General features: G+C 46.3%; 1 protein-coding gene across 2 annotated transcripts in view; it reads left to right on the forward strand.

Moving 5' to 3' along the window:
- Positions 1-16,564, forward strand: part of CLIP2 (CAP-Gly domain containing linker protein 2) — a 68,554-nt gene that overhangs the window by 28,400 nt on the left and 23,590 nt on the right. For both annotated transcript variants that reach the window (XM_071575001.1, XM_071575002.1), the window contains exons 3-4: positions 5,371-5,909; positions 14,286-14,410. In XM_071575001.1, coding sequence (XP_071431102.1) covers positions 5,371-5,909; positions 14,286-14,410 — 664 coding nt within the window. The remainder of the gene's footprint in view (positions 1-5,370; positions 5,910-14,285; positions 14,411-16,564) is intronic.

Genomic DNA, 16,564 nt, shown 5'->3' on the forward strand with positions numbered 1-16,564 from the left:
TAGCAGGGGCCAGTCACACAAGGGTGAAATGTCTTTAGGTCTTGTGACAGTGACACTTCTGCCAGGCTGGCGCAGCTTTTCCTGCTGGTTAGTGGATGAGAAGAAGGTCATTGTGGATGGGCAGCTCTGTGCTGCATGTCAAGCTGTCTTGTGATGCAGTGGGGTTTGAAGGTAAAAACCTCTGAAAACAAAAACAGGAAAGGAAAAGACCTTTCTTAGGGGCACTGTAAAGCTCTTTTGTAAATATCACGTGTGTTCTCATTTCTCCCTCCCTTCCTGGCACGAGATGTTACTCTGGTATATCTCTCTTTTTTTTTTTTTGTCTCTCCCCCTCTTTCTTTTAACTCTAATGTGCCTCCATTTTATCAATTAACTCCCTGTCTCCTGATTGCCATGGCAACCCCACAGGCTGTTGCATTTCTGAGTCCTTTGGCAGTTGGGGTGCCTGGCATGTGTCTCGGGAGCAACAGGACTACAAAAGGGTTCTGCAGGGAGTAGGAAATCCATGGGCAGCCCTCACTGTGCACTGCTTCTTATGCTAAACTGTTCTTCTCTTCCTCTCCCTCCTCCCCTTTAGAAACAAGTTTCCTTTCCCTTTTGTTTCAATTGCCTGGTGATAAGAAATGAGCAACTGGAGTGCTGTGGGAGGTCAAAAGATGTGGAGGGAGTAGAGGGATGTATGGATTCGGTGGATGTGGATGGCACTAACATTGCATGAGGCTGAGCATCTTACTGAGGATCCTGCAGAGGAGGTTATTCCTGCTGCTCCTCCTGCTTCAACTTAGAGAGCTTTCCTGAAGGGGGGGGGTTCTTGGTCCTGATCTGTACAAAGCTTCTCCTTCCCCCTTCCTACAGCAGACACTTCCAAGAGCTGGAAGAGTCTGTGCTCTGTTTGCAGAAGTCCTTGTGCTTCCAGGGATTTTGGACACATGGCTTTCATTGACATGGGTAATGAGAGCCATGTGAACAGTCTGAAACTTCATTAAACCTTTAACCTCTCCAGCTCTTGGCTCATAGGAATTTTGGCTCCTGAAGTACTGGTGCCCTGTCAGAGTGGGGTACCCTGTCACTCTGGGCCCCTAAACCTGATGGGATGAGTTTGCAGAAAGAGCCCTAAGCATCAGGTCTGCCATGGTCAATGTATCATGTGTGGGCTTGGTGAAAACCAAAGGGAGAACAGAGACTGGAGCTGGGTAAGTGTGCATTTCGTGGATGCCATGTATGACTTTGATTTACAAGTTGTTGTTCAGTCCTGAAAGCTGTGACCTACAGGAAGACTGTTTAAAAGGAAAAGAATGTGCTGGTTAATGAACACAATAGGGTTGTAAAGCTGGAAAGCCTGAGTGGAAGAAATCCTGCTCATTGCTTGTTGGGGCTTGGAGCCTGTACCCAGCAAGAGGAGCTGCTATTGCAGTCCTGGGGAGCAAGTGAGGTCTGTGCTGGACTGAGCAGCACAGGGAGATCCTTCTGGAGCAAGCAGGAAGAGCTTTCCCCATTGCTGGCTTCCAGGTGAGTTAGATGCCTAATTGTGACATTCAGAGAGTTCCTGTGGCTTCTTGTTTGGCATCACCAGGTAATGGCAGGGTTGGAGCAGAAAATATTCTGTTTCTGTTTTGTTGGGTGTGTTTCTTTAGTGTAACTCTTTTCAGCTTCACACCTGAGATGTGTACCCCTGCTTTGCTGTTAGTGAGTGTCTTGGATCTTGCTGGTGTTTATCTGGGTAGTCTGACTAGAACAAGATGATTTTCCTTTTCCAGAAATAGCAAATCCGAGTGACATAGGCACAGACCAGCTCCCTAGCTGCCTGTAGGCTGGAAAAACTCAGGAATCTTAGGTGGCAATCCCCTTGGGTGGCTTTCCTGTAGGCTATAAGAGGCGCATGGAGAGTGGGTGACTCCAGATGTCAGGTCTCTCAGAGCAGTGCCGTTGACTGATGTCTGTTTTGGGCTATCCTAAGATAATCATGGGATTGAAGGCAAGTTATTTATTGCTACCCTTTGCCTTCTGAAAGGCTGGTGACCAGGTACCTGCCTGGGAGGATCAGAGCTTAGTCTGCTTGGGCTGCGCTGGATGCTATCTGGCTATCTAGTTAATGGATCCATCAGACACAAAGCCATGAAAAATGAGTTGAGCCTTGGTCATGGTGTCTCTTGACTTCTCTGAAAACCTGGTGCACAAAAGCCTATTAAATGCTATGGGGTTATTTCGTCTGTGGGTAATGAAGGTCATGTAAAACAGCAAGTTTCCTCACATCTTATATTTTTGAATAATTCACCTCATACTCAAGAATAATGATGTTTCTGCCTGCACTGCTCAGGAACCTAAATGGGATTGTTGCCCTGAGCTGTAATTGCTGTAGTTCAGCCCTGCTTGTCAGGTGGGCACCTAAAATGAACAGTGTGTAAAGTTTCACTAAAACCGTGGCTTTTGGGGGGAGCACAATATTGCACCAAGAATCCAGTGAACTGTTCTGTTGGGTTTTTTTATTCTGGTGCGAGTCACTTGTGAAGGTGTTTGCTTTTACAGTCAAACACAGCGAGTCTGGATGTGGTTTTAAATCCTGTTGTGTTGTTTGTTCAGCCTTGGGCAGCCTTCCTGCCTTTCTTTGCTTGGCCTTCACTGCTGAAGGGTTTGCTTATCCCAGCCACGTTGTAGAGGTGTTTGTGAGAGCCAATGTGACCTGAATCTTGATCATTAGCCAAACCCTGTAATAAAGAACTGTAATAAAGTGTGCTGAGACTCGGGTTCCAGTAAGACTAGAAAAACAGCTTTCATCTTTCATGAATATGGCCACAGACCCCCCCAAATTTTGTGTGATGTGATTACAGTGCCCTGTACAGTAGGCTGAATTTGGCTGTCCTTGGCATGGTGCATATGTGTGTCACAGACATGTCAGTGATGTGAGATCCCTGGGCTGGGGCACTCTGAGCACAGAAAGAGGCTGTAAGTTGTGTTTTTAATTTAATTTTTGTACCTGTGATGGGAGAGACATACCTGTCACAGATGCTGTGGGCAATAATCTCTGTAGCCATCTCTGGTTATTAAACTTTTTAAAATATAACTTGCTGGTTCCTAATCTGGCTGCTTTACTCTCGTGCCATGAAGCATTGAAATAACAATGGTGGCCTTATTTTCTGCTTATGGTTGTTTTTATGGTTCACATGGATGGAGCCCTGTTTCCTTCCCACTCCTTAATATTTAATGTCTTCTGTAAAGATGGAAAGCTCAAAGCATTGTTAGTCTTTGGGTTTCATTTTTTAAGGTGGAACTGGTTCTTAGCTATAATACTGGCCTGTGATGGAGCTCATCATGGCATACTGTCTTTTAACAGATTGAGATGAAGCTTGAATGTCCAGACATTTGCCCCAGACAAAAAAAGGAGATGGGTCTCTTGAACATTTCCCATGTGCATGTCCCCTTTGGCTGATCTTCTTAAGAGTTGTTCCAGCCCCAGCCCACCAAGCCCAGAGAGCAGGTTGGAGGAGATCCTGTTCAAGGGAGGAGTTGGTACAGTCATGCCTTATCTGCTGCTCTCTCCTTGCTCAGATAAGGTTCAGACCTGGCAGAAGTACTGCTGACTTCCAGGAGCCACAAACTGCTGCAGTTACGCAATGGAAATTTGCCAGGTGTTGACTCTCTAATTTGAACCAAAGTGTCAATATTCATCCCTTTTAACTCTCAATCTATTTTAGCAGCAACTAACTTCTTCATGCTATTTGCTGAAGTCCTGGTGCTCTTTTCTTTCCTCTGACATTAGACCTTTAGCAAAGCTTTGAAGTATCTTGCTTTGAGAGCTTTTATGTTTTTCAGGCTTTCTAGGAGCTGAGCCTGACCTGTCAAGCCCATTACTTGTGAAAGAGCTGTTGAAGCGTTGTGGACTGAGCCACAGTGATGGCTGAGGCTGAACAAGTTTCACAGTCTGTTTCACATAAGCACTCAAGTTTGACTTGTCTCTGCAGCTCCTTTGGGTGTCCTTTGTCAGCCTTCTCTGGTAGCAAAAATTTCTTCCTGGGTGTGATTTAGGCATTTCTGGTTGGTCCCACCCAGAAATTTCAGCTTTAAGTTTGCCTGAGGAGTCCAGGTGGCTTTCACTGAGTGCAGGATATGTGGGACCAAGTCTCTTACACAACACCCCTTATGCCAGCCATGGGGGAGAACCACATTTGGGACCACAGTGCTGCTGAGAGCTGAGGATGACTGAAGGTCTATGGTATATGGCTTGCTGGATCTTATTTTGCAAGATTATTTCCTCAGTGTCTGGTGTGTTTTCTTTTGGGGCTTTACTTAACCTCACCCTTTTTTAATGAAGTCCACATGTCCTTGTCATTTGTTCCCCTGAGGCCCAAAGTTTGTGATAAGAGTTTGACACTGAGGTCAGCAAGAGTTGGGTCACTGCTTCTTGTTTGCTTCAGTTGATTCTGTTCCCATTCAGACACCAGTCACATGTTTAAGGGTCTCCTTATGCATTATGGGGACTTTGGCCAATCAAGGGTACACTGGAGTGTGTGAGCAGGACAGGGAATTCCAGCATCCCTTGCAGTTTTCCTTCTCCCAGGCAGCAGAGCATTGCTGGAGTGCTGATGCTGGAATAAGAGTGCTCTTTACTGCTGGTTTTATTGAGTTTCATGCACAGTGTTTGGCGCTGGAAGGTTGTGCATGAGGGTTTGTAGATGCTTCCTGTTAGAGAGATGCTGTTGATATTGAACATGCCCCAGGTGTCTGCTCACTGCTGGGTTTGCCCCAGCCAAGGGCACAGCAGCAGCTGGGGAAGCAAGGAATTTGTGAAGGCAGCTCTGAGGTCCCACAGGAGCCATGAGTGCCCTTGCTGGGACTCTCAATGCTTGCTGGATCCAAACACAGGGAGTTCTTGTCGTGTCAGAAACATCAGTGCCTCACTCATTTTCTTCTTTTATATATATTTTTGAATTTATTTTTTTAGTGAAAGGACGACTTTGATGTTACTTTTCAAAGCAGCAGTTCCTTGGGCTCCTTTTGATCCTTCAGCACTTACCACCACTCCTGTGCTTTTGAGCTTATTCACACTAATTGCTGCCACAGAAAATTCCCTCTGGGGCTGTGACAGGACTGGGGTCGGTGGGCATTCTAAAAGGGGGTGAAGACACAGGGATGTTTCTTTGTGCTCTGTGTGAGACCTGCAGAAACTGGGCAGCAGATGGAGGTTTCTGTGCAGATTTGCTTTCCTGCCAAGGAAGATGTGTAAGTAATGGGGCTTCATCTTCACCAGGTGTAAATCTGCAACCTAAGTTGTTGTTCCAGATGTTTCCTTTCTGTAAATGCCCTTTCCTGGTGTCCTGGCTGCCTTCTAGGACCTTCTCCTCATACCAAAACCTCTCTTCCCTTGATTCACAGGCTCACCTTTACACAAGCAGGGTCCCACCTCCACCACCAGCACCGAGAAGTCGAGTTCGAAGGTCGCCGAGGTGGGCGATGATTTCCTGGGCGACTTCGTGGTGGGTGAGCGTGTCTGGGTGAACGGAGTGAAGCCAGGTGTGATCCAGTACCTCGGGGAGACGCAGTTTGCTCCAGGCCAGTGGGCAGGGGTTGTTCTGGATGACCCAGTGGGGAAGAATGACGGCTCTGTGGGAGGAGTGCGCTACTTCGAGTGCCAGCCGCTGCAGGGCATTTTCACGCGACCGTCCAAGCTGACGCGGCAGCCGGTGGCCGAGGGCTCGGGCAGCGACGTGCCCTCCGTGGACTCCCTGACGGCTCAGAACCTGTCCCTGCACTCGGGCACGGCCACGCCACCGCTCTCCACCCGCGTCATCCCCCTGCGGGAGAGCGTCCTCAACAGCGCCATGAAGACGGGCAATGAGTCCGGATCCAACCTCTCGGACAGCGGGTCTGTGAAAAAGGGGGAGAAGGATTTACGCCTTGGAGATCGTGTGCTGGTGAGTTGATCATGGGGTCCCCCTAGAAAGGCAAAGGAAGGGGGTTTGTCCCCTCCTTGAGTGTCCCTGGTCAGGTTCAGGACAAGACCAAAGGAGGACACGGTTGGTGGTGAGGTGAGGGACGAAGTGTGGTCTTGGGAGATGCCTGGGTCAAGTAGGCATCAAACTTCTCCATTCCCGTTTCTTTGGGATGCTACGTCTTCTGCATTTGTCTTTCTTTCACATTGGTGCAAAAGAGTATGTTCCAGAGCACTTCTTTTTAATGCAGGTGCATCCTTAGAAGCCCTCCCTCCCAGCTGATTTATCCACTCCAGATGTTACTAGATGAAGCTTGTGCTATGTTTTGTTAGTGTAATAAATAGCTCCAAAAGTGCAAGTCTGGAATGAGCTCAGCCTCTCACTGGCTCTAGCAGGAAAGCTCAGCTTACAGAAACATCAGGAATTGTTTGCACACAGTCATGGAGATCCAGGAAAAGAGCAGATAACAAGAAGAAATAATTTGCTGTTATGGTTCATTCACATGAGCTTGGCTTGGCAGCTGCCTTTTTTTTTTTTTTTGTAATGGAGATGTCAGTTAATCATGTTTGGTGTTTGAATACATAAACAATAATTCTGAATTAACCTGACTTGCCTCAAATTCCCCAACCAATTCTTTGCTCTTGTGCTCTAGGGATTGGTGCAGTTCTACTTGTCTTTATTACTTTTAGTCTTTGCTTTTCTGAGAAAGTACCTTTTTATTTGAGGGTGGCCTTTATGCAGAGTGGATCCACCAAAGGCTTTTCAAGGGAGGGAGGACACGTGTTTTCAGTGGTTGCTCAGGGGATGGAGCACAAGGTTGCAGAGTACCCTTCCAGGTCTGCCAGATGGACACCTGGCTCTCTGCAGTCTGGTCATTTCCTGATGGTGCCTTTCTTTAACTTCATTAAATTCTATTATAGCTTGAAGACATTTTTGCTTTTCAATGACTTTGTTCCAAAGCCCTTTCTGACTCTTCAGCAGTTGCAAAAAGTGACTTTTAGCTTTCCATTAGGAGTTTTCCATTAGAAGAGTTAGATAATATTTGCCTTTGGCACTCTAACTCAGACTTTTTCCCAGAGATGTAAAAATTGCATTAAAGAGATGAAAAACACACTCTAATATTGTCGAACTCATCTCTTGAAGTCTGACAAATGAATGTGGAACATTTAACCTTTGCTTTAGTGAGTATGGAGCTTCCCAGGTTCTGTTACTGTGAGACTGGCTTTTTGCCTTTCTGCAGGAAAAGAAGGGATGGAGACAGAGCAATGGAGCAGTTGAGCATTTTCTGCCTGGGAGGAATTTCTGCTGGTTTTTTCCCAAGAAAATGTATTTTGCATTCTTTGAGAGGAGACTTTGTCAGTAGCTGAACTCCTCCGTCCTAGATGTGGTTGTTTGCTGAAGAAGGTTGGGAAGAGGGTGGCTGTACTCTCTATGTCAGTCTAAATAAAAAATAATTTTTAAAAAAATCCTTTTAATAGAGGTATTCTGCCCTTCAGCCATCCTTCTGGCTCCTAATTAGAATTGTGTTCTTCAGTATAGAAATGCAGAGATAAACAAGGTTGTTTAAGGGTCAGGTTATATCCCAGTGGCTGAGGGGTGTTGCCCCTGATACCTTTTGGATGGATTCCAGGTTTGTGATTTTGCTGGAACTTGTAGGTGCCAAAGCCAGTGTAGATGCTGGAATAGCAGCAGCACTCACAGGGAGATTTTGTGGAGCAGAACCTTGGCTGGAGCTGGGCAGGACTGGAGTGGAGCCTACCTGGCCTGCTGGAGGTGGCTCCTGGGCTCCCCCCGAGTGTGTGATTTTAATCATCTGCTCTGTCTCCTGCAAAGTCGTTTTGCCTACAGTGTGTTGCAGCTCCTGGTAAATGACAGAATATTCTCATAGATAAACCAATCATGTCCTTTCTTCAGCATCCCCCAGCACATCCCTGCCCCAGCCCTGCCTGGCCAGCCCAGAGCTGCAGGAAGCCTTTAACTCCCTGAGTGAGAAATCATTTCATGAGCTCTCCCCAGACAGGAGAATTACAGCCTAAACCCTTCTCCTTGAGCAGAGGCAACTCATTGCTTTGCTGCCACCAGCTCTCTGAGCTATTTCAGTGTCCGAGACTGAAGTCTTGCTGCTGTGAAGACATGTGAGGTATCACGAAGGAAGGATTCCTGCTCCTTGTTTTTGTGATTCACCATTGGAGCTCTCCCAGTTTGTGGGGTCTGAAAGGTGCAGCAGCAATGCTCCTGTGTGAACTTCACAGACAAATAATCCCCAGACACATTCTCCTGCTGAAAACCAGGCAGTAAAGAAAGAAGGGTCCTATTCTGTAGTTCTCCCAAGTCAGGATTTTCAGGGAAGGTGCTTTTAGTGTTCCCTTGCCTGCTTGCAGCTCTATCCACAAGGAGAGCAGCAACTGCTGTGTCATGACCAGATACCATAGCAGAGCCTCAGACCTTGCCTGGGAGTGTGGGAATGATGGATCTCTGTCCCTGTGGAGGTTTGTGCCAGGCACTGGGAAGTGCAGAGTTCCAGCTGTTTGCAGGCTTCGAGGGACAGGAAAATGTCTGGGACTCCTATGAGGTGGTTGGTGAAGAGGGACATTTTACAAGAGCATGTAGTGACAGGACAAAGGGGAATGGATTCAACTGATGGAATTTAGATTAAATATTAGGAAAAGATTCTTCCATGTGAGGGTGGTGAGGCCCTGGCACAGGCTTCCCAGAGAAGTTGTGGCTGCCCTGTCCCTGTTCAAGGTCAGGTTGGACAGGGCTTAGAGCAACCTGATCTAGTGGAAAGTGTCCCTATCCATGGCAGGGGATGGGACTGGCTGTGCTTTAAGGTCCCTTCCAACCCAAACCATCCCTTGTTCTGTGATTTCCTGGGACTGCAGTGAAACAAAGAAGGAAATAAATAGCCCAAAGCAACTGCCCTGCCCTGTGGCCACATTAACCCTTTGAGGCTCTTTGTGCACACGCCCTCCTAACTATTCATTTGGGCTGGAGGCATTGCCTGGCCTTGTTTGCTGAGTGCAGTGTCTGTCATTAAATAGGAGTTGTAAGTGGCCTGTGGTGGAGCAAACTGTGTTATTAATGTGGGTGGACTTTGTATCCGAGACAGCCCCAGGAGGGGATGCTGTAATTCCAGGCTTTCCTCTTACACCACCTCCCTAGGACATTATTTTCTCACTGGTGCCTGACAGATAAATGCACAGAAATGTCTTGCATCAGCAGTGCTGTCAGACTCATCGCTGTGCAATGCTGACTTGTGCTGTGGGGATGGGAAGGCACAAAGATAAATGGTTGGATTAAAAGAAACTATAAAAATTCCTGTAGCTTCACCCACAGAGGGCTGGCCTTTAATTCCTGGCTGTCTGTCTCTCCCCTCGCCCTAAAAGCCAGTTCTGGTATTCAGAGATTACATGGTGTTTATCTGATCAGATGGAACTGCTGATGGTTGCATGGCACCTGAAGTAAGTTATATTTATAGATAAACCTGACCACAAACTACATCTCCACCTTCCCACCAGCTGCTGAATGCTGTCCCCAGTAAGTGATGGCCACATTTCCCATAGGTATGTGCATTTACCTCCTTGGATTACAGGTCATTATTTCAGGTGATCTGTAATGGATCTGGCCCCACACCCCTGTGCTGCTGCCCAAAGCACCCTCTGTAAATCAGGTGTGATTGTACAGCAATTTTCAGTGCTTTTGGAAGAGCTAAATTGTGTGGTGGGAAAACACAGCTCCTGCCTCTCAGGTTGGGTTTAGAAATAGGCTCCTTGTCAGAGTGGATGAATGTAGGGAAGGGGGAAAAAACCATTTATCTTCAAGGGAAAGGGCTGCTCCAGCTTACAAGGAGGATACAGCCTGCAGGTACAGCTCAAACTGCAACAAGCAGCACTTGTCCAGTAAAGGTGATTTCCAAGTTCTTGTTGGTATGATCCAGTAACAGGGTGAAATAAACTGATGTGCTGCACAGCAGAAATAGTGGAAGGTTCTCAAGGTAAAGCAGGTGTGCTGTGCCTGCCCTTTCCTCTCATCCCCTTCCTTTCTCTTCCCACAGGTGAGCAGTGGGAGTCTCATAGCTCTGCCAGGGCTCAGGACAGGAGTCCTGCAGAGGAGGCACATCTGTGTGCTGGGCATTCAGTGTGCCCACCTCCACCCTCTGGGCAGCAGCACTGTCTTGTGGAAATGCTTTGAAAATAACTTCCATGGGTAAATCAGAATTTTAAGCAGAGTGCCAGCATCGTCTCTGTGGTTTCTGCCTGGGGTTGTGCTCAAGCAGGAGCCTCAGCCAGTGCTGAGCCCTGAAGGTGCAGGACATGATGGGGACAGTCCATGTTGGCCTGAATGGCACAGAGTGTAATGTTTCTTTTCTCACTGAGCAGTATTGGAGGGTATTGCAAGCAGAGCATTGCCCACAGGCCTCAGGGTGATGGCAGCTCCCAAGGGGTTCTTGCTGGGAGCAAGAAGCTGCTGTGGGGTGAGAAGGAAAGGGCAAAATCAGGCTGGAGGGGTCTGACTCAGAGACCAGACTGAGACATGGCCTGCTGCTAATTCAGTAAACAGTTTAAATGATACATTAGCAGCTCTGATGAAGACAGTGTCTGGAAGGATTAACATCATTGTCTTTTCAGCCCTGGGATGCTGGTCTGGATCCAGTTTTGTCATTTTGATGAGAAGAGTGTAGTAAAACATGATGTTGGTGATACAACTGGCAGGGAAGGCGTGAGGATGTCCTTCCCCGGGCACACGTTGCTGCTCTGACTCACCAGTTGAGACACAGACCTGCTACATACTCCTGGCTTCATTCTGTTGTGGAGGTCAAGCCCAAGATTGTCCTTTGAGACTACTGGAGGTGTTTCATTGAGGAAGGGACCAGTCAGGAACACGGTCTTTGAATTGAGCATTCCAAGAACTCAGAATTGTGTGGCTCTGAGGCTGCTTGAATCCAGTTGGAGAGGATGGGCCATCATGAACTTGTTTAATCAGAAGTGGTTTTACCTGAAATGGAGGAATTTGCAATGTTGATGTTGGTCAAAATACTCTCCAAACCAAAAAAATCTAATTTTGCTGTGTCAATATTGTTTCCATTTGTTGGAGCTTCAGGAAGGAGCTATTTTTAGCTCCTTGGTTAATTTTTGTTGTTGTTTGTTATTTATTGTTTTGGTTTTTTCTTAAAAAAACCCAACCCATAACACTTTACATTTGGCAAAATCCCATTCTCTTGGGCATGAATAATCTCAGCAATAGTTTTGGTAAGGTAACTATTAAAGGTGCCTCAGGAAAGCTTTGGGGGTTTTGTTCCTTTTTAAGCAAAACTTGTCAACTCTAAAAGCCAAGATGTGTCTGAACTGAGATTGGTGGCAGCTTTGTCAATTCTGTGCTGGCTCAGCCTTTTGCAAAGGCACGGGTTGCCCTCTCCAGTTTGTCCTTGCTTCAGTCTGGACACTTGGCATGTTGAAGATGTGGCTGTGACTGAATAATGTGCCAGGTTGACAGAGGCAGACAAGTTCTCCATAGAGAAACTGGGATGTTCTGGTATGAAATGCTCTGGTCTCCAGTGTGATGGTGGCCACTGTGTTAATGCAACAGGAGCCATCCTTGCTTGGCTGCTGCTCACACTTGGATTGTGGACAGTGATGTCCAAGCCAGGCATGGGCAGGAGGAATGGCCATGAGCTCCCATGAGTTATGCCATGCCATTGCTAATCTCCCTGGCCTTCTCTGGCTGCCTTGTGTTCCCTCCCAAGGTGATACCCCCGATTTATTGAAGGGTCTGCTAGAAGCAAATGCTCTGTTCTGAGGAGACCGTTGCATCCATAACATGCCAGCTGGCTTCTTCCTAAAAGCATTATTTATTTTAGCAGCATTAGCAGATTATCAGGGCTGAATAAATCTGCATGTCTGAGTCGGGTGAATTTTCTGGACTGTGCATCCATCAGAGTTTCTGTGTGCCTGCCAAAAGGTGGGAAGCTCAACAGAAGAGGGCAGTGCTGGCATGTGAGTGTGGCAGCCTGATATGGCTCTGTGGGGAGCCCAGGCTGTTGGACAGCAGATGTGTCTGTCCCAGCTTGGGCAGAACATCATGCTCTATGGCAAGGGTGTGTTTTACAGAGAGGATGGCAGAGTAATTAATGCTTGACAGAGAAAATAGAATCCATTGCTCTGGAAACAGGGAATCATGTGGCTGTTTTGGGGGGTATTGGACCTGATCTGCACTTAGAGTCTTCACTGATGTGAGGCTTTCAGGTGGGAGCATGACCTGCCCTCTTCGTGCACAGTTTTGGTGTTGGCATAATTAAATAATGTGTTTATTAGGTCAATAGGGCTACATTTTTACTGTCCTGTTTGGAAACAACTTCCTCAAATAATACTGATGAGGACATAACTGAGTAGTCCTTTGTGTGGGCAGAGGATGCCCCAGTCACACTGATGGACTCAAAAGGTTTTTAAGGTTTCCCTGAGACTGTGGGGATCATCTGGCTGGGTAAAGGAAATGTGACTCAATATCTAGAATTAAAACTCAATAAAAATAAAATTGAGGGGGCACACCAGCAACGGAAAGTTCTTACAAATGACATTAAGATTAATTACATCTATATTGAGTTCAACTTGCAGCTAAAGAAATAGAATGGCATTAAATCATTGCATTAATATTAAGGGGCTAAATCTGTATAAACTCAAAACAATCAAAAAGGGGACTGGCATTTGAATGTGAGTGATAGTTAAAGAATTCCACAGTTCAAATCAGTAACTTGCCAACCTAATACTGACATTGAATCAACTTTTTATTCCTGAGTGCAGTGCAGGACCAGGAAGCTTTCTTGTGATCCTTTTCCTGCTGGGAAATGTTTTCCTCTATCATATAGCAAAGAGAACAACATCACCAAGGGTTTTTTTTTTTTTCCATAAGCAGCAGCACTTTGAATCTCTAGTGAGAGAAATTCCAGAAGACTCACTCTGCTGCACGCTGCAGCCTCTCAGGACTTGAGGTAGGACCCAGACTTCAGAGCTGTGCTGCTTAGTCCATTAAGGTGCAGTTATTTTAAGACTGGGAAAACTCTTTTTCCTTTGCATAAGCAATTTTAGGGATTCACAATTGCTAAAATCCAGCATCTCTACCCTGGAATAAACAGCTGGAGATTCTGCATTCAACAATCAATTGTTTCCTGTAGGAGAATATTACTCTGTTGATACCTATTTGTGTAAAATTTAATGCTAAGAAAATTACTAACTGCAATTCATTCAGGATGAAGCTGCAAATTGAATTTTAAACTTATTTTAAGCTTTCTTCCTTATTTTAAGCTCTAGCAGAGATAGGCTAAAAAAGGTTTAGATCATATGCTGATTTACTGGAAGTATGAACCTTTAGAACCACCCTCCTACTTTTTCCATCTTCTTTTTCTCAGCCCAAGTGTCTCAGTAGGAGTGTTGAGTGCAGGGGCAGCTGCTGCTCAGTGCCACGTGCTCTCAGAGCAGTGATCAAAACACAGCACCAAAGGTTCCTGACTTATGCCCTTCTCGAGCCTACTCAGCATACTGGAAACTTTAATTATACAAAGGGCAGAAAAAGGTGTGATTTATTCTTATTTCTCCATGAAGGGGGAAAAACCTGTGCTGGAGGAGGCTTGGCAGGGAGCTGAGCCCCCCTCCCATGCATCTCACTAGCACTGGGAATTGCTGTAGGAAGAGGAGGTAAAACTGGAGGCTTTTTCTTTATAAAACATCTCTATTTTGAGCAGTTCCCTACATCCTTAGCAAACCCTGCATGGGAGCAAGCTGAGGAGCAGTGAGTGCCTTCCTGGCTCAGCTGCCCCTTTGATCCTGTCCCAGCAGTGCCCAGAACTGGCACCTGAAAGAGCACAGGGCTGAAAACCTGCCAGTGCATGTCGTGCTTCTTCGCACAAGGCAGGTCTGAGCTGTGCCTGCAGGGCTTAAACTCCTTCCTGGCCTCACAAGGAACTTGCTGCATTAGTTGATGCCTTGAAATATGTTTTCATTATATTTGCTCTGACATCTTCTGGGCAGACAGTCCCAAAAGTGGGAGTTCATCAATTTGCTTGTAGTTATTGGAGAGACACTTTGGTTGGTGCTGGGAGAACTTGGTGTGAGAATTCTGTGTTGCTTTTGTTAGATCTAAACTAGAAAATACTGATATAGAATCATAGAATTGATTGGGTTGGAAAAGACCTCCAAGATCATCGAGTCCAACCCTTGGTCCAACTCTAGTCCATTTACTAGATCATGGCACTCAGCGCCACGTCCAATATTTTGCTCTCCTCTCTCCATACCTGTCCCAGCCTCAGCCCCCTGGTGTCAGTGCCAGTGCTGCCATCTCTAACCCTCAACATCTTATCCCCAACAGGTCGGTGGGACAAAGACAGGAGTTGTTCGCTACGTGGGAGAGACGGATTTTGCCAAAGGAGAGTGGTGTGGTGTGGAGCTGGATGAGCCCCTGGGCAAGAACGATGGGGCTGTTGCTGGTACAAGGTACTGTGTGCTCGGAACCCCAGGCTGGGGCATGGAGGGTCCTACACACCTCCCAGGGTGACTGGGGGAAAAGTGCTGTTGCACCTGGGAGGAGAGTTCGGGCTGTGTCTGGTTGGACACTGAGGGCTGGGAGGAAGAGTCTCATTTTGAGCCTTCTAGGAGATCAATGCAAACCTCATCACTGGGGCTTTTTAAAGCACAATCAGATAACATCTGTGAAGAAGGAACCTGAGTAGCTTCAGGAAACAGGAGAGAGCATGGAGAGAAGATAACTTAGTGGCATTTAGTTTTTGCTAGAAATTGATTCTGTGATTGCATTAGCTCTGCTATCTCCCACACATGCTGTCCATAAACTTTTTTCTTGTGCTATATTTATAGTTCACCCAGTCAGAACTACAAAAGTCACAGATTTGACTCTTCTATCCTCAGCTTAATATTGTTTTATTCTGTTCTTTCAGGGGACACATTTCAGAGATCTGAAAGAACAATTGGTAGTTATTTTCTGTACCTGTACTGATTCTGTATTGGGACAGTTGTCTGCTGATTGATCTTACCACCTCTGACTCCACAGGCACCTCCACTATTTTCTTTTCCCCAAACTCTTTGTTTGTACCTATAAAATTAGGCAGGGACATCTTTCAGACTTGGGAAAGCTGTTTCTGTTCCTGTTGAATTTAGATAAGGGAATGACCCCAGCCTGATATCTTGAGCTTGGGGATGTTCAAATGTGAGTTATACAGCAGCACTTTGACCCTGTTTCAAACACAGGTGGACCTGATTCCTTGTCCTTCAGTGGGAAATACCATTCATTTTCTTGGAGCTTCTTAAGGCAGTCTGGCCAAAAGGATAGATTTACCTTTCAAACTGACGAGCTGAGAGTTCCTGCCTTGTTAGATCTCAGGTTTTATAATAAAGGTTTCTTGTGTTATGTCCAGCAGCCATGTGTTTTCACTTTAATTAAGAGAAATGCTGCCTTGTTCAATGCCAGGACAAGAAAGCAGTAAATGATTGGCAGCAGATGGTAGAGTTCCAACCTTTTCTCAAAGGAAAAGAACCAGGATGGTTGAGAATAAATCATGGAGTGAATCCAAGTCTCTGCTTTCTTTATCATATGCTTCAAATTATCTCTAAGTTGAATCTTCAGGATGCTCAGAAATGATTTATTGTCTCAGTGCATGTGGAAGGTATGAAAGGCAGATCAGAGTGTAGGGGTGCTCTCTCATAATCTCATCCTCACACCTCTGTTGCTGTGTTTTGAAAGTTCCACTTTTGGGAGTCATCTGTTTTCTGAAACTGCAGCATCTGGGCCAAGGTTGCTCTGGTATGTGCCCCATCTGCAAAGACTTCTTTGCTTCACATTATTAAGGGCAGGTTGGCAGCATTGCCCCAGTTTGTCCTTTGAGCCTTCATCCAGCCTTCTGATTTTCTTAGAGCAGTGCTTTGGAGAAGCCAACATAGTAACACTGACTCCCTTGGTGCCTGCAGGTGCTCCTCAGTCCATCTTCCCCACATTTGCTGTGGCCCTGTGGAATTCTTGATGCTGCCCTGAGCTTGTCCTGCCAGAATCAGCCTGGCCAGAGGCTGTCCAGGACTCTGGAGTCAGTGCTTTGGTGGTGGTTGCCATCTAGTGAGTTGTGCTGCATCTGCTTTCCTGTCTGCACAGGAGACTACAGAGGTGCTGGTGTGGTGGGTTTGGTTTCTCATCCACAAAGCCAAGCCAGTTCCCTGCACTCATCTCTAGTGCAAGAACCTTTACTGCTCATTTTACTGTTCTTCCTTCTCTGCCTCTGCTCCCCTGGGAGTCTTTGCCCACTAAACTGCTCAGACCTTTGCTTTTGCATAGTCTGTGACATGTCAGCCTTGGACACTGAAGATTTTTTCATCTATTTCAAAATTTCCTGTGCTGTTCCTCACCTGAAGTTTGCACTGCCATCACACCACCACTTTTCTTTCCTCTCTATAGTGTCAGTCTGGAGCTCCTCAGCACTCACTGAGAGCAGCTCTTAGTTTACAAGTACCTTTTTTTTTCTGCCAAGTGTTCTGGACCCAATTCCTGCTTCTGAACTATAAAAGTTAATTGCAACCACTTCCAATCTGGACTGAAAAAAAATGAGCAGACATAGTGAAGCAAGTTTGGGTTTGCAAAGAGCTGTC

Source organism: Pithys albifrons, chromosome 21 (assembly GCF_047495875.1).
Source record: "Pithys albifrons albifrons isolate INPA30051 chromosome 21, PitAlb_v1, whole genome shotgun sequence".
NCBI classification, from domain to species: domain Eukaryota; kingdom Metazoa; phylum Chordata; class Aves; order Passeriformes; family Thamnophilidae; genus Pithys; species Pithys albifrons.